Raw genomic sequence first — 17,806 nt, forward strand, 5'->3', positions numbered from 1 at the left:
CGCCCCTGATTTCCAGCCGTGCCGTCCCGTCCCGACCCTCCTCTGGCCTCACCCCCCCGTCCGGCCGCCGGCTCTGCATGTTCGCCCATCCTCTTCTCCTGGGAGACCCTCCCTCCCTTCCTCTGTCCCTGCCTCCCTGCCCTGCCTGCCCGAGCTGCCCTCTGCACATGTGTCTGCCCTGCGATGTGCAGCGAGCCGAGGGGCAGAGGGCAGCCCAGGAGGAGCAACCCCGAGAGAGGTTCACGGGGAGCCCTTCAGGACAGGAGGATGCATGTGATGCTGTGGAGGATGAGCCGAGGCTGCCGAGCAGAGGGTTTACCCCAGGAGTAATGAGGATAAGGGACCAAATGCTGTCACCTCTCCCAGGGCGTGGTGGCTCTGTGCTTAGAAGGAACAAAAGCTGTCGGAGGGTGCTTGAAGGCTTGGTCTGCTGGCCTCTCTCAAAAGGACTTCTTTTCCTACTCCTATCTCCTAACCCCTCACTAGTGTGAATTTCACATAAATTTTGGTGCTGGTGGGAGCCTGACACAAGGCTGGGAGAGTTTCCAATCTTCCCTGTCTCTTTCCCAGTAGCCAAGGCCATGGGGTGTTTGGGACACACCGAGTCTGAGGACCAGACTGATGCCCAGAGCCATGCTGTGGCCCTGCTCCTGTCCCAGGGCTGTTGGACACTTGGAGGAGGGACAAGCAGAGCCCTTCCTGAATCTCTCTCTGCTGCCTGGCCTGGAGGGTCTGCACTGGCATGACCAGGGGAGAGGCAGTGTACCACGAAGGGCTGGGTTCATCGCTCAGCTTGGTGATATCCCACTTTTGTCTCCTCACAGGCCAACCCCGCTCCCATTATCGTGAATACAGACTCGCTGGAACAAGGGCTCTCTGTAAGTCTCCCGGTTTCGTTTTGCTTCCTTTGATCAAGTGCTGCATTTTCCCTGCTCAGCAATGCAGGAAAGACTTTCCCAGCTCGAGGAGGCCCTGGTAAGGCAGCAAAGGAGCCTGATACCCACACCGCTTCCCCACAGCTCATCCCACCCCCAAACCTTGCTGGGGCTGGGTGACACTGCGCAGAACCAAGGCCAGCAGTAAGTGATGCTGGGGAGTCGAGCACAGGGAGGTACAAGGCAAAAGGCCTCAGCAGAGGAGCTGGGCATCCGGGCTGGTTGTGTTCAGGGTTAATCATACAGCCATTTCCTCTGCCTCCCATGCAGGGGGGCTGGGAGGCTCTGCTGGGGCATCCTTTACCTTCCTTCACTGCCTCAGCCTCCTTAGGCAGGGCTCTCTGGGTACTTGCTGGCATCAAGTAAGGACCAGTCACTGGTCCTCAGGGCAGCAAGGCCCATCAGATGTTGCTCCTCTCCCACTGAAGGCTGCCAGCAGCTGAGCAGTACTTGGTGAGTGTGTTTGCAGCCACAGTGCATTTGGCACTCCTGGAGTAGCATAAGATAATCTTAGTTTGTTGCAGACAGGGTTTGCATCCTGCTGCATCTTTCCCCAGAACATTTAGCTGGGGGGATGAAGGGAGGAGGGTGGCCAGCATGGGTTTCTGGCCAGCAGCACTGGCTCTGTGCTTGTGGGGTGCTTCCCTTTTTTGCCCAAAGGAGCCCAGTTAACAGCTTCCCAGGGCTGGGTGCTTTGCATCTGATTTACTTCTGATGCATCAAACTTCAGCTGCCTTCCACAGCAGTGAAGCAGCACCAGAACTCAGAGCTGGGGTGGGTTCATCTTTGGAGTCAGGGTAGTGGGCCACAGGTGACCTCTGGGGGTTGAATTTCCCCTGTAGAAAACGGCAGATCTCAGCCTGCAGCCTGTGGTGGGGCCCGTGCACATCAGAGCTGTACTGGGCTGGTTGAGAAGGGCTACAGAAAAGAAGGAGAGCCTGGCTGAGGCCCTTCCAACCCTGGCTGAATGGTTTAATTAAGCCTGAATTAAAGCCACCTGACACTGGGGAGGAAGGCAGTGGTGCATCTCTCAGCGTGGTGGTCCTGGGTCCAGCAGCTTTGTGTGAATGTGGCAGAGGAGAGCTGCTGTCCCCAAAGATTACCTTCCCAAACACATGGTGTGTCAGGGGCTTTGTGGGTTGGAGGTTCTCTCATTGTGCTGGGCACCCTGGCTGCAGGGCAGTGTCTCCTGGAGGGAAGGGACGGAGCAAGTGAGAAGTGTGCTGTGAGCAGGGCAGGGCAGTGTCTCCTGGAGGGAAGGGACGGAGCAAGTGAGAAGTGTGCTGTGAGCAGGGCAGGGCAGGGAGGTATTCCTGAATGGAAAGTCTGCTTTCACATCCGTGTTGTACCCTCCCTCCGTACAAAATGTCACACCTTTGGAGGAACATGGCCTGCTCATCACTGCAGGCACCAGCACTGCCTCCTTTGCCACACTCCATCCATGCCAGTCCGTCCTCCCTGCCCTCCCAAGGGCAATGAGAGGTTAGCCCAAGAGCCAAGGACAGGTTCTGTCACCTCGGGCAGGTTCCTGAGCCCTGCAGAGGCCAGCAGCAGGGAGCCCTCATGTGGGGCCAGCAACCACTCCTTCCACTGCAGTGCACTCCACTTTCCTGCTCTCCCCGCTGTCTCCCTCTACTCCAGCTCATTAACTTCACATCCCTCCCTCTCCCTCCACCTCCATATCCCTGTCCACACCTTCTCCCTGCACCTCGTCTGGGTTTCAGGGGGTGCTCTGCACCCCAGACAGGCGCCAGCATCACGCTGGGCGTGGCAGTCGCTGATCCCATCCATCCAACCTCAGCAGCACATGCTGAGAGCGACTGTCCTGCAGGGGTCAAAAGGTCCACCGGGCTGTGGCTGTGATCTGCTCTGTGTCACCACTGGGGTGCCTGGAGGTGCCCAGGGCAGGGGAGACACCTCACTTTGATTCCTCTCAGCATCCAGCCTGGAAACCCTCTTGCCTTCTACTTCATGTTATACCAGAAAACAGGCCTTGCTCCATCTTTTCCTTCTCTGGGTGCTGGATTCCTCAGGCTTCAGAGAAAACAACCCCCAAGACCTTGGCAGTTTCCCAGGTCAGCAAAGGAGCCGCACCAGGAGCTTGCTGCGAACACCAAAATGCCAAATCTGGAAGCACAGGTTTTTTACAAACCCAAAAGCTGAAGGCTGTTGGTACAGTATGTATTTGGAAGGGTTAAAGTCACATCTTCCAGTCTTTAATTACTTAACTATTCAGTGCTTTCCTTAATGATAAACAGATGGATGTAGTCTAGTTCCTTCCTGTTCTAGCTCCATTGATTGCATTGGACTGTCTGCTGGGCTGGATTTGGCCCTGATAGTTTATCAAGAAGTCTGTTCTGCATTTCAATGTCCCCTTCCACCCACTTCCATCCCCAGAAGCATGTAGCTCCTGCAGCACTGTAAGGTAGGAGCTGCAGCACTGGGATGGCTGGGGCTCAGCATGTGGCTTGAGCAGAGTCCAGCACCCCCAGGGTGTAAAAACCCAAATAAGCCATTATAAAATGCCTGCAGTATTAAAAGTATCCCTTGAAGGGTAAGGAGGGTGCTGGAGGGCATCACCCATGCCAGCTCCAGGTCGTTGCTCACAGTTTCACATCTTGGTATATTTTGCCCAGCATGTCCATAATGGGGAGACAGAGAATTGGAAACAGAGTTCCCGTGGCAGATGGGGTCTCTGCATTTCAGAGCTGCCTCTCTGAAGCTAAAACAACTTCTTGGTGCCAGAAAGTTCTAAAATGAGCAGGGAAAGTCACTCCAAAGCCCCTGAGGAGTTGAAGGTTTCAGAGTCTGAGTACCTGGAGCCTGATTTGGTGCCTCATTGCCCAGCAGTGAGGTGCAATCACCTCTTCAGTCACTTAAAAGCCAGGTGTGAGGAAGACAACTGCTTTCCAGGCCTGATCTGAGCCAATGAGTCCCTCACACTTTGGTCCCAAGTGCACATCCCACTGCCAGTTCCTGCAGGCAGCATGACTGTGGTGTCCTCCCAGCTGTTGCTGGGGCTGTCAGGCTGCAAACCCCTTCACTCTGCCCGAGCTCGGCAGGTTGGTCCCTGCAGCCCTCTGGCAAAAGGCTGACCAGAAATAGACCATTTATTCATTCTGTGCACAAGGCCAGCACCGTGGGCAATGCACACAAGGGGGTTGAGGCCAGGAGGTAGCTGGAAGCGAGTCAGTAGGTCTCAGTGCTGCAGCAGGACGCGTGGACACGGGGAGGTGAAGGGAGGGAGCTCTTGACCTATTTTCCCTGGGCCCCCTGCCATGTGCAGGCAGGGAGAGTTCTCCCTTGCCAGCGCTGGCAGTGCCCGTGCCAGCAGGGAGCTGCCCCTTGCACCCGCTGCCCTGGCACAGGGCTTCTCCCCTTTCCCTGTGCACAGGGCAGGTGTGGGGCATCGCCAGGTGCCCTCCACACTCGGGGCTGGCTGGCACAACCAGGGGCTGGCTCTCCAGTCTTCAGACTTATCTTGATAAGTGGCTGCTCCACCAGCAGGTCCCAGTGCTTGTCCTCATCGCATCCTAAGCACGGGATATGGGCAGGATCTTGCTCCAAAAGGGGCTGTGAGCAGTGTTATCTTTCCTGCAGGTTATTTCCTCCTACAGCCTAGTTGGCTATCTGGGTTACATTTGAGGAACCTGATCTTTGTCTTCTAAATCTGGCCTTCTTTTTTATTTAAAAAACAAGCCAACAAGCAAAACCACACCACAAAAAAAAAAAAAAAAAAGGCCGAACAACCCCCTGAAAAAACCTACCTCAAGCCCTTACTCTCTAGCAAATTGCAAGGGGTGTTCCATGTGCGCTGTTGCGGTGTTGGCCAGCAGAGCCTGCAGACAGCTTGCAGTAGCTCTGGAAGGTGTGTGCTCTTCTGTTTATCAAATGAGTGTTAACTCTGCAGCCTTCTGTTGATTATCTAAATGCCATCATCGGTAACTATTTCCCTCCTGCTCCAAAGAGGAGAGGGCCAGTAAAGGCGCCTCTTCCTGAGCCCTCAGGTGGGCTTGTTGCATGGGAAGAGCCTGGAAAAAAATACCTTTACTCTTTTCCATGAGAAACCAGACGATGCTTAGGATCAGGGTATGCTGGGAACAGCTAATTAGCCCCTGACACTCCTGTCAGCTCTGCAGGTGTTGCACGAGGAGAGGAGAGCAGGGTGTGGTGTGCTCTCCCTGCCTGGTGGTGATGGAGCCAGGCATCCTCCCACCGGAGATGGCCCCAAACAGGAACTGGGGAGGAGCACAGGGCACTGGTGAAGGACAGGGGGAACAGCCTGCAGCAGAGCCAGGTCATGGCAGCTCTGGTGGGTATCATGGGGAGGTTTTTGCCGTCAGTGAGTGACTGGTATTTGATTTTCCAACGCTGGAACGTTTGCTTTGTTGGCTTGTTCCCTTGGTTACGTGGTATATATTAAGTTCTTCATTTGGCTTCCTTGTACAATTAACTGGCATTCCACTGGCGTGAATTTTGGAAACATAATCGGAGCTAAAACTTCATGGTCAGGCCTGGCTGACCCCAGCATGCCTGGCCAGCACAGGCTGCTCCCAGCAGACGCCGCATCAAGCAAGCACCTACCCCACCGGTTTTCTGGGAGGAGTGCAAAGCACTGCTCTGCATTGGCAGCCTGGAGATTTGGGGAGTGGGGCTATCCCAGCCTCAGCTGCCTGGCAGCAGCGGGGTGTCTGACGGGGTCTGTGTGCTGGGCTGTGGGTGCACCCCGGGTGCCGCTGGCAGCGGCCGCTCCCTCGGCGGGGCTGGCTCTCACCACGGCTCACAGATTGTCACAGCTTTCTGCAGATCCCCATCCCGGAGGGATGTGTATGCTGTTCCTCTGCGGCCGTGGGTGTGCATATGGCTGGCTGTGTGGCAACTGTGTTGAATGCCAAAGCAGAGAGGACAATGTGTGTAGTAGCAAAGGGTGCCAGGAATCCGAGTTGCTGGAAAGGCGGGGAGAGGCGACGCCGCGCCCCACGCACTGGGATACCAACTGCAGAGAGGGGATGGGCTGGAGGCTGTGCTGGGGGAGGCTGTGAGGGTGGCACAGGCCAGCGAGCCGGCTGCATTTAGGATTAGTCAGTACAGGAGGATGAGAGGAGGGAAAGGCAGCCCATGCCAAAGAGGGAACCTGTGGCAAGGGAAGCAATTGCCCCACTGCCCACAGGGACACAGCCCAGGCTGGCACTGTGGCAGAAGATGGCACTGACCACCTGTCCCTGTCCCTCTGAGGCTGTCAAGGATCCTGCTGTGGGTTAATCCCACCACTTCCACTGCTTTTCTGCTGCAAGAGCCTCCTGTAAGAGCTGGCCAAGGCCTTTCCCAATGTGCTGGGAGGATCTGAGCAGCCTACTATTGGAGTATCTGGATGTCCCAACCCTGAACTGTCCCCTGAAATCTTCCTGTCACTGAGAGGCACCAGGCACAGAGCACATCCAAGGATGGACAACACAGCCTGTGTTCCCTGGAGCCTCATTCCTGTCTCTTTGCCGAACCTCATCCTTGAAGCACAGTACAGGGTGTGGGATTGCTTTGGCCTCCCAGGGCAGGGGATGAGGCTGTGTGTGGCACAGGTGGCACAGCCCTATCCCAGATCCTGTCCTGCAGAACTTCTCCTCTACCTGGGCCCCTCATTGCTGCCATCTAGAAAAACTCCTGTTTCTTCTTCCTACCTATAACAGGCCCTCACTGTTGCCTTGCTGACTATTCTTCTGTGGTGTCAGATGATGGATTTAGCATAAATAATGGTTGCTGTCCCCTCCATGGAATGACCCAGCACTGTGGGGGTGTGGAGGATGGCAGGGCTGTGCCTCTGCAGGGGCAGATAGCAAGGAGCTAGGAAAGCAGGACACAGCCAGCATGCTGGTGCCACATGAGGCTGTGTCCAAAGGCATGTCAGCTCCAGTTTGGGATACAGAGCGTATACAGGAAGTGGCTCCATATGATCTATGAGCCATCAGTTAATGGCGGGTGTAAAACCCAGACAAGGAACCCTGCACGTTGTCCAGAGGCCACAGGCAGAGGCAGGACTGCACAGTGGGAGAGATGTTTGCCTGCTGGCTCCAGGGTTCTGCTGCCTCTGCCTTTTCATACAGAACTACCCATGCCCCATCCCTTGTTTCCCAGAGTGACTCAAATTATGACATTGAGTTCAGTCCCCTCCAAAAAAAAAAGTGAGTCAACAGTGTGCCCCAGTAGCCAAAAAAGGCCAACTTTGACCTGGGGTGCATGGGGCACCAAATCACCTGCCGGGCAAGGGAGGGGATTGTCCAGCTCTGCTCTCACTGGGGCAGCCTCACCTTGAGTCCTGGGGCCACAATATGAGGATATGAAGCTATTAGAGAGCGTCCAAAGGAGGCTACAAAGGTAGTGAAGGATCTAGAGGAGACTGTGTGAGGAAAGGGTAAGGTCACTTGGCTTGTTCAGCCTGGAGGAGAGGAGACTGAAGACAGAGCTTGCCACAGTCTGCAGCTTCCTCGTGAGGGGAATCAGAGGAGGAGACACCGATCTCTTCTCTCAGGTGCTCAGTGACAGGACCTGAGGGAAGGGCATAAAGCTGTGTCAGGGGAGGTTTAGGTTGGACATTAGGAAAAGGATTTTTGCACAGAGGGTGGTGGGACACTGAACAGGCTCCCCAGGGCATGGTCATGGCCCCAAGGCTGCCAGAGCTCAAGGAGCATTTGGACAACACTCTCATGCACATGGTGGGATTGTTGGGGAACTGTGCGGGGCCAGGAGTTGGACTCCAAAACCCTTTGGGTTCCCTTCCAACTCAGTTTTCTTTGAAACTGTTGCTGTTGATCGTTGGATGTTTCACTAGCCAATTGCATTGCAAATCTTGCTAAATTTTAGACCTCAGCAGCTGTTTCTGGCCTGATCCTGATGACTTGGAGTGAAACTGCTGCCTTGTTTTCCTGTGCATTGTTCATTATGAGGAAAATGGATTTTTTTTTTTTTTGACTCTACATTTACCATTTTACAGCCTACAATTGCATCCTTTTTTGTTTCTATTCATTATGTTTCCAAGAGCTCTGCTTTGGTACTCTGGATATGGGAGACCTTTAAGCGTGGGGATCAGTGTGGTGTACAGCACTGAGACAGGCTACACCATTTTTGTACATGAGGGCATCACAATATTTTCACCTCTTACTGTGCCCCACTCTCTCACACCTTGTTTCCTTCGCACCCAACTAATTTCGTAGAATAAATTATTCTGAATTTCCTGTTAATACAGTCATGCTACGAAAAGATTTAAAAAATATAAGCTGCTAAAGGTGTTTATTATGTTGTTATGTACAGACATTTTTTTCCCTTTAAATGGGCCGACCCCCTCTCTTCCCTTCCTCAAGCAGTGAATTCCTGAGGTTAATTATATGCCGCGTAACGGAGGTGTTATTTCTTTTTGTGCCTTCGGTTGTGTTCCTTTTCATGGCTGGAGAAATGAGCTGGGAGAATAAAGGCTTTGCACAGAAGTGCATTAAAGTCAGTGGGCTTTGGCTCATGCCCAGGAAAAAAAGCAGCACATGGTTTAATTCCAGGGCAAGCTCAAGCAGTTGCATTTAAGGTTTTTTCAGTGGTGATGATGCAGCTTTTAGGTTGGATTCTTCGTGTTCAGCTATCAGAGGGGAAAAACGAATTCCCCCAGGACCAGCAGAGAGTCGTAACACGCTGTCTCCCTCTCTCCAGATGAATGGCAGTGATGGGATGTTCAAATATGAGGAGATCGTCTTGGAAAGGGTAAGTACTCCTTACTCACCCACCAGCAGCCTCTTCCCACTCGCCCACCCCTCGGCACAGCCAGCCCCCCACGCATCCCTGCACAGCTGATGGGGAGAGCTTGGTCTCTACTCCCCGCTCTCTCTGGAGGCTTTCGTGGGTGTCACACCTGCTTTGCCAGCCTGGCTCCCACCAGGGTGGGCTTGCTGCTCCCCTCTCCCCCTCCACACCCCTCCAGAAGGGAGGGAGGAGGGCTTCTCCCTTGCGTCCCTCTTTCACACCCTCACCCGCACAAACCCATCAGTGCAGAGTATGGGGGGAGGCTCTTTGTCATTGCCTTTGTCAGAAAACAGAGGTGTGGAGGGCTCTGCTTGTGCAGACACAGGTGGTTGCACCCCACAACTGGGCAGAAGGACCGAAGTCACCCTGCCACCAGGCTCCCTGTCCCTCTTGGGTATATGGTCTAAAACCAGGTTTTTTAGTAAAACAAATCACAACGGAGGAAGTTCCTGCTCAAGCCTTTTCTTCACTGGCAACACAGAGGTGATGGCGTGCACCACACCAGCCGTGGCTGAAATTACCTCCCGCCATGTATGGGATTTATCCGGGGGCAAGCCAGCACCACACAGGGCAAGAAGGGCTTTCTTGTTGCCCAGGAAGCAGCAGGGGAGGAGGGATGGAGAGGGAGCGGGAAAAGCTGGCCCGGGGTTTACTCTGAGGCAGGCACAGCCCTGCTGGCTGGGAATGGCTGTGGTGGGAAGCTGCCCGCGGCTCTCACAGCACACCTTGCCTCCCCCTCACTGCCGTGCCAGGCGGCTCAGCCTCGCCGCGTGGCCGGCATTGCAGGGGAAGACACATCGCTCATTATTCTGTTCCTCTCTGCCTTTAGTCATCTCCCTCCTTCCCTTGGCTCTGCATCACGGAGGTGGGTGGACGGAAGGTTATCTGGGGCTGCTGCCTCACCCACAGCTTCCCCGGTGTGCCTGACGACACCAGCCCAGGGGATCCTTCCCTTTTGGGCTAAGTACTTCTTGCTCCGGGCCTAAGTCACACGCAAAATTCTTGTTTTCGGGGATTCTTCAGAGCATCCTCTGTCATCAGCCCATAATGGGAACAGGGGAAGAGCTGGCAGGACCACACAAAGAGACAACACTCATTGATGCCCCCATTTCAGAGCCCCAGGCAGCAATTCCTTCTCCAACAGCAAGAAACCATGAGGGAATTTCAGTGCTTAGCAGTCTGGGCTAGCATGGACCATACCTAGGTCCTTCCCCTTCACCTGGTCCCCAGTGGGATCCAACAATCCTGTCTTAATGCAGGCGGAGCACTCTGCTGCCTGTAGGTGAGGCTGTCCCCTTGCTGAGGCTTCCAGAATTGACCCCAGTGCACTCCAAAATGGCTGGTTAGTCACTGTTAGTAATCCTTGTCTTTCTTGTAAAGACAAAGGTAAATGCAGCAGCATTTTGGGACAATAATAGCAGAAACACAATCTGCAGAGGGACACAGCTTTGTGTTTTACCCACCATACATGTGTCAACAGCAGGAGCTACCCTGGCATCAACACTGATATCAGCTAAGAAATCCCTTGAACTCCTTTTTGAGGTTTATCAGAATAAAAATTGGCACCTCCCAGATAATTTCCAGGTTTTGTAGCTAGCAAAGGACCTTCCATAGACAGGCACAACGAATGGCTGGAGATCATTTTGCAGTCTCACCTGCCTTGCTGTGGCCAGGCTGGGTCTCTGTGATAGTAAGGAGCTTTTTCGAGCTAGGCCCAGGGTAATCAGAATCCAGCTTAGAGGAAAGAGAGCAGCCACAGACCCTCTACCATTGAATGCCTCTGTGCCAAATGCCAGCCAAATCCCAGCTGGCCAGAGAGCATCCGGGAGTGTTGCACGGTGACAGGCATTGGTGGCTCCTGGTGCTGTGTCATGAGCATCATAAAGTCAGCTCTGCATCACTTCAGGAGCTGATGCTGGGGCAAAATTGCTGGGGAAAAGTGCAAGCCCCAGATGGCTGTTGGTGCTAAATTATCCCGGGGAGCCCGAGTTCCAGTGTGGCCCTCCCGGCCACAAGTCCCCTGGAAGAGCAGAGCACCCCATCATCTCCCACTGAGCAGTGGGGCCATGGGCAGCCAGGAGAGCTTGGCCTGAGCCCACTTGCGCTCGAGAGAGGCAGGCACAATAGTATGTGACTAAGTGTCAGCTCTTCCGCATGAGGAAACACGGCGAGGAGCCATCTGATTTTCAAGGCAGAGCAAAAAAGGCAGGAATTGTCCACTTGCATCAAGCACAGATCTCGAAGCAGCGCCTGTGAGTGTGTCACTAATGGGGATCCTGCAAGTGGGAGAGGTGGCACAGGGCCACAGCCACTCATTCCTGAGATGCTGCAGAAATGGCCTGGAGATGAGCTGTGGTCCCTGCATTCCCCCCAGGCATAATTCAGCAGAAGTTCAAGTGATGCTCCAGGCATGTCTGTGAGGAAAAGGAGGCAGAATTGGAGAGCCCACTCCCTCCTGATAGCCACCTCCACCCAAACCTGTATATTTTGTCATCAGTGTTGCTGGTCCCCGGCTTGGCTCTATTCCAGGGCTACATCCCAGAGTGCAGAGGGGCAGGAGTGGGATGCTGGTGACTGGCACAATCCCCGCTGGTCTGTGCAGGCTGCAGCATCAGTATCTCCTCCTGGGGAGCAGCCAGCAAGGGGAGGTTTTCTCCGCCAAGGACCACCTCCTCTTCCCCCAGCTCCCCGCCTGCCTTAGAGTCTCTCCGTGGAGACACAGTGGTGAGGGAGGTCCTCGGTGGCTCCCACTCTCCCACTCCATCTGTTCCGTGCTCCACGCTGCTGTGCTGAGCACTCAGCTGAGGAACGCCGGCCTCTCCTCTGGCCAGCATCCCTCTGCCCCCTGAGCTGGGCACCCCGGGGTGTGACAGATGCTGTAAGGGCTCCTGTGCCCCAGGCGGTCCCGCGGCTGGGGGGAACCATTTAAGGAAGGCTGGCAGCAAGCAGTTGCCCATGGGGGAAAGACGCGGCGTTTGATTTCCCACAGGGTAACTCCGGCCTCGGCTTCAGCATAGCAGGAGGCATCGACAACCCCCATGTTCCAGATGACCCGGGTATCTTCATCACCAAGATCATCCCCGGGGGAGCGGCAGCCATGGATGGCCGTCTAGGGTAAGTACAGAGCTGGGGGAGCAGCCAGGGTGTCACCCAGCATCTCTGCATGGACCCTCTAGGCCTAACCCCTTTTCCTGACATGGTCCCTGGCCTCCATATATCTCTTCCCCACAGCCAGATCCCTTCAAGACAGGGATGTCCACCATCCCTGGCCACCAGCCTCCTGTCTGTAGTCACCCCTGCTCCCCTCCCTGTATCAGGCTCCTGCTCCCATCCATCCTGCTACAGCTCAAGGCAGGGATCCAGCCTTTCTTCTCATCTCCCATCTCCATCAGGGTTGCACTAAAGGGACCAGCTGTGCTCTCCCCCACTTTGGGAGGGACCCCTCTCATCCCAGCAGGGCAGGATCTGACCAGCTTGAACAGCTCTCCTTTGTGTGGCTGGAGGAGGGTGGCACAGGTGACCAAAGGAGGGTGGCATGGGTTGGTGGTTCCCCAGGGATGCTCAGAGCCGTCCTGTCCCCACAGGGTGAACGACTGCGTGCTGCGGGTGAATGACGTGGACGTCTCTGAGGTTGTGCACAGCAAAGCTGTGGAGGCCCTGAAGGAAGCAGGCCCCGTGGTGCGGCTTGTGGTGCGCCGCCGGCAGCCCCCACCAGAGACCATCATGGAGGTTAACCTGATGAAGGGCCCCAAAGGTGAACCCCTCACTCTGCTTGCTTGGCAAGGGTGCCCCACTGCCCCACAGGACAGTGTGGGGTGACCCCTCGGTGTGAGATGTCATGAGATGCAGGGCAGCCTCATGGGGGATGTGGGATGCAAGGAGGCACCACCACAGTGCAGGATGCTGCATGGGATACTGTGGGGCACAGGGTATGGGACAGACCCACAGACCCTGGCACGGTGGCCAGGCTGGCCTCAGGCAGCAGTGGGGTCCCCCATTGCCTGCTGGATTTGGGCAAGGTGCGAAGCCCAGCGAGGCACATGGGCTGTGGTGCCAGCCCAGGGCTCTGTTTATCTGTCTGTCCCTCACCTGCATTCTCACTCTCCCTCAGGCCTGGGGTTCAGCATTGCAGGGGGCATCGGGAACCAGCACATCCCTGGGGACAACAGCATCTACATCACCAAGATCATCGAGGGAGGTGCTGCCCAAAAGGACGGGCGCCTGCAGATCGGGGACCGGCTGCTTGCGGTAAGCCCCATGGCCACTGCCAGCTGTGAGGCGGAGCTGAACAGGTTCCACTGTGATGCGATGTTGATCCTGAACCCCAGCCCCTGTCCTGTCAGCAGCCTCACACCTCTTCCCCGCAGCTCCTGCTGGGATGTTGCTGTGGGAGGGCAGGCACAGCAAAGGCTGCAGGCAGGAGGGTCAAACCCAAGACCATGGGACGATGCCTCTGGAGCTACTGGGGCACCTCCCCTATGGAAAATCACTGCTGCAGGGCTGCCCTGGTCCCTGCCCTGGTCCTTGCCCTGCTGCTCAGCCATGTCACCCAGCCCTTTCCCTCCGGCAGGTGAATAACACAAACCTGCAGGACGTGCGGCATGAGGAGGCAGTGGCCGCTCTGAAGAACACCTCTGACATGGTGTACCTGAAAGTGGCCAAGCCCGGCAACATCCACCTCAACGACATGTACGCGCCCCCCGACTACGCCAGCAGTACGTACGCCGCTGGCCACTGGCTGGGCACACGGGGCTGTGGGGCACTGAGCTTGTTGGGGTGGGGAGCAGGGCTTGGGCTGGTCTCCATGTCCTCCTTGTGTATGGATTTCTGCTCCTGATGACCTTCTCCTCCCCTGCAGCCTTCTCAGCCTTGGCTGACAACCACATAAGCCATAACTCCAGTCTGGGCTACCTGGGCAGTGTTGAGAGCAAGCCTGCCTATCCCATCCCTGCCCAGGTGACTCCATCCCGGTACTCGCCTGTCCCTCGGCACATGATCGGAGACGACGACTTCACCAGGTGAGTACCAGGCATGAGCATCCCTCTCATGCTCCTCATTTCCTCACTTTCCCTCTGTGGCGGCTTGAAGTCATCCCCACTGCCAGTGCAGAGCCTTGAAAGGCCATTTGTAGGTGCATGGTGCAATGCTTGAGGTCCCCATAATGAGCTTTGTGCTCACCCCCTGAGACCAACCCTGCTGTGTCAATCCCTGGCTTGCTGCATTCCCTCCCTCTCCAGTCCCTCTCCTACTCTTTCACAAGCTTTACAAAACTGCATTTCAGCTTTGTTCTCTTGCTTATTTTACAATACCTGGAATAAAAGGTGTTCCCTGCCCTTATAGTGCCATCCAGCAGTGCCACGGGCTCCCGGGATGTCCCCAGGTGGAGCTGTGCTGGGGGTGAAGGGCCAGGGGGAGCACAGCCTTGCAAACAGGTGGGGTTCCTCCCACGCTCCGAGACCAGCATCCCAAACCACCTACACTCAGGTGCCATTGCAAGGACTGCCAGCCCCCCTTGCCCCAGTAGAATCCTTTATGCTGCATGAACAGGTTTGTTTCCTGAAGCCAGGAAATAAAGAGGAGCACAAAGAAAACATTGCTGTGAGCCTAAATGCGGTATAAAACTTTTCTAAAGCCTCAAGCTGAGGATGGGAGAGCAAGACCTGGCAAGTCCTGCTCTACTAGCCGATTCTTACAGCTTTCCCTCTTCTTGTCAAAGCCTTGGGGCCAGTGCTCTGAATGTGGTATCCCCAGGGCCAGGACTGTAGGGATTAGGCTGATTTCTAAGGACCAACATCCGACTTAGGCTTAGGGCTGGCTCTGCTGTTTGGAACAAGGTTGCAGGCTGGTTTTGGGGGTGTGTTTACAGTGGAAGATGTGGTAGCTTTGTCCAGGATTCTCCCATTTGACAGGTCAGTGGTGGATGCTGGAGTGGGAGACCCTGACTTGCCATCTGCTGTCAGGTCTGCCAACCTCCTGGAGAGTGTCTGCACTCATCTTTGTCACAGGGATTTCTCACTTCTTGGTGCTCAGCCACAGCTGGGTGCCTCTGCAGCCCGTGACCTGTGCAGCACTGCCTTCCACCCACACCCCACCTCTCCCGCTGGTCTCAGCATCATCGATGCTGGTTCTAGAGCCTGTTTCTGGAACTGCATCCTCACCAGGTGTAGCCACTTCTGTGCTGCCAGGGCACTGGGGGATGATGCCACAGGCAGGAGCAGTGCTGTCTGCCATTACAGTGCACCACAGAAGGGACTGAGTCCCAGCGCTTGGAAAACACACCAGGGACCCTGGTCCCACCAGGGTGTCCCTTCTCACATGTGCCAGCATTCCCATTTGTGGGCTAGAGAGCAGAAAGAGGCACCCAGCCTAGGCTGGACACAGCCAGTGGCAATGGCACCCTGAGGGCTCAGTGGTGGTTTGGCAGTGGCAGTGCCACAGTGATGGCTCTTCGGTGGCTCAGTGGTGGCTTGGCAGTGGCAGAGGTATGATCAGGGCTTGCCAGTGGCTCAGCAGTGGCTTGCCAGTGACAGTGGCACAGTGATGGCTTGGCAGTGGCCCAGTAGTGGCTTGGCAGTGGCAATGGCACAGCGATGGCTCAGCAGTGGCCCTGATGCAGCACGTGCTGGTGGCCACTAGAGGATGGTGCTGCCTTGTGGAGGGCCCCGCTGCGGATGGGCTGGCTCCCCTGGGCCAGCGTGCCCAGACACAGCCCCGTGCTACCCAACAGATTCACAGCCTGCAGTGGGCTCAGCACTTCCTTCATCCTTCCCAGGACAGTGCTGAAAGCCTCGTGTGCATCACTGACCCCCCAGGACAGCTGCATCGCTGCGGGTCTGTTGGCACCAAGGTTGTGCACTGGGACCGGTGTGGTCCAAATGCAAGTTACTGGTGTGGGGAAAGGCAGAAGCTGCCCTGAGAAAGAGGCTGTTTCTCATGAGGCACCTGCCAGCCATTCCCTAGGAAAAACAGAGGTCCAGTATTCAGCCTCTCCCCCTCCCATGGGCACAAGTGCTGCTTGGATGTGGATGTGGCTCCAGAGATCCTCATGTCCTGCAGCACCTAGGGCTGGGAACAAAGAATCTGTTTTCTGGTGAGCTCTACCACTGCAACCCAGACCCAGCACAGCCCCACAGGATCCCCTCAGCTGCTCTGTGCCAAGGTCCCAGTGTTAGTACTGTGACATTCAGCATGGGATCTGCCTGGAGGATCCATGTCATGCCTCCTGTGAGGAGGATGGAAGCCAAGAGTGCATGTCATGACTGAGACCTGTGATGGACCTGTCTGGGGCTTCATTTCCTTTCCTCATTCTTGTAGGGTCTCTTCACCTTCCACCAAACTGTCTGGTCCTCATGAGTGCTGGGCATACTTCCCCCCACACCGAGTGGAGGCTGTGCTTCCTGCACGCTGCTTGGGCAGCAGCAAAACCCAAGGGGCAGAGCAAGTTCATCTCCTGGTTGGAGGCAGGGTTTGCAGACCCAGAAACCTGACCTATTTCTTCCCCTGGGAGAACTCTAGCCCTAGGCACAGCTCTGCTGCAGAGGGACTGAGGGCTGCAGCCCTCCCTGCCCCCTCACAACTGCCCGTAAGCCAAGCACTGGTGACATCTTGAGGATTTGCGGCTGAGCATCTTTTGAGTGAGCAATTCTGTGGCTGTCCTGATCTCCTCCTGGTTCTGGTGTATTCCAGCCCCACCACCCCAGTGCCCCAGGGTCCTCTTAGTACAAGTCTGCCAACATTTTAGGGTCTACAGTGGGTGCCCTCACTCAATGCCGTGCCTGGGCTCCAGCATCTCTGCTAACACATCCCAGAAATCTCCCTCTGATACCTGGCAGGTGAGTGGTTGATCAGGTTGCTGAGCTCAGGTCTTTGGTCCTTGTGGTACCCAAGGAAGTGCCCAGGATCCAGCCACAGCAGATGCACTGATGTTCCCCGGTATCATGTTGGCTGACAATCACCACCAGCCTGTGCTAATTGTCTGGCATCACTTATTCCTTATTTCAATCCAGAGCTTGAGCTGGGAGCTGCCGTTGTTCCCATCACACTGGGTTTTTCTCCCAGACGAAAATTGACGCAGGAGTTTTGCAATGCCAGACAGTCTTCCTGCTTTTGCCTGCCTATTGTTTGAGCTGTGATAGAATTAAGTCATCATCAAAAAATTTAGGACTTCTGTTGAGCTGTGCAGGGTCTGTGGCATGGAAGGAGTGCATGGGGTTGTAGGCATACTTGTCATACTGTGGAGGGGCTTGCTCCCCCTCTCCTGGCTCATGGCATCTGATGCCATCATGCAGTTCAGTGTTTCTGTGTGTGATTTCACGGTGGATGCTCTTGTCTCTGTCCATGCTGTGTCTCATGTCACACTGCCTGCACCTCTTCTGGTTTATCAGTCTCCACAGTGCTGATGGCTGTCACACTAGACTGCACTCGGGTGACTCCAGTCCCACCAACGTGCCACAAAGCCTGGGCACAGAAAAGCCTGTCACCAGCTTTGCTGCTCCTCACCCTGATGATGTCTCCCTGTCCCTTATGTGTCCTTCCAGGGAGCCTCGGAAAATCATCCTGCACAAAGGCTCCACCGGCCTGGGCTTCAACATTGTTGGAGGGGAAGATGGCGAGGGGATCTTTGTGTCCTTCATCCTGGCTGGAGGCCCTGCTGACCTCAGCGGGGAGCTGCGAAGGGGAGACCGTATCCTTTCGGTGAGTTGGTGGGGCACCCACCGCCCCTTCGTGGCCTCCCACAGCCCCGGGTGGGCTCCCACAGGACACCTGTCCCCTGCCACCCGAAGCGCAGTTCTGTGGTTTGCATCCCGGGTGCCGGTGTGTTGACACGGCCCCGGGGTGCCTGCGGTGGGGCAGCCCTGATGCCTGGGCCAGCCGGGGGCGGGTACCGGGGATGCCGGTACTGGAAGTGCCGCTACCAGGCATGGTGCTGGGGGCACAGTGGCAGAGCGATGAGGCTCTGAGAGTGTGGGTACCGTCGGTACCAGGACAGAGGCGGGGCAGCGGGGCCGAGGCGTAGGGCGGACCCCCTCGATTCCTGCCCGCGTGGGTCCGGTCCAGCGGAGCCGCTCTGTCCCGGCAGGGGAACGGCGGCA

At 55.9% G+C, this 17,806-nt stretch overlaps 1 protein-coding gene across 1 annotated transcript in view; it reads left to right on the top strand.

The window, feature by feature from the left end:
• DLG3 (discs large MAGUK scaffold protein 3) overlaps positions 1 to 17,806 on the top strand; it is a 77,675-nt gene that overhangs the window by 38,588 nt on the left and 21,281 nt on the right. Inside the window, exons 4-12 of the mRNA XM_017737568.1 lie at positions 825 to 878; positions 8,625 to 8,675; positions 11,704 to 11,828; positions 12,299 to 12,468; positions 12,826 to 12,962; positions 13,285 to 13,429; positions 13,573 to 13,732; positions 17,252 to 17,458; positions 17,772 to 17,800. Coding sequence (XP_017593057.1) covers positions 825 to 878; positions 8,625 to 8,675; positions 11,704 to 11,828; positions 12,299 to 12,468; positions 12,826 to 12,962; positions 13,285 to 13,429; positions 13,573 to 13,732; positions 17,252 to 17,458; positions 17,772 to 17,800 — 1,078 coding nt within the window. The remainder of the gene's footprint in view (positions 1 to 824; positions 879 to 8,624; positions 8,676 to 11,703; positions 11,829 to 12,298; positions 12,469 to 12,825; positions 12,963 to 13,284; positions 13,430 to 13,572; positions 13,733 to 17,251; positions 17,459 to 17,771; positions 17,801 to 17,806) is intronic.

The sequence above is a fragment of the Corvus brachyrhynchos genome, unplaced genomic scaffold (genome assembly GCF_000691975.1).
Source record: "Corvus brachyrhynchos isolate BGI_N302 unplaced genomic scaffold, ASM69197v1 scaffold346, whole genome shotgun sequence".
NCBI classification, from domain to species: Eukaryota; Metazoa; Chordata; class Aves; order Passeriformes; family Corvidae; genus Corvus; species Corvus brachyrhynchos.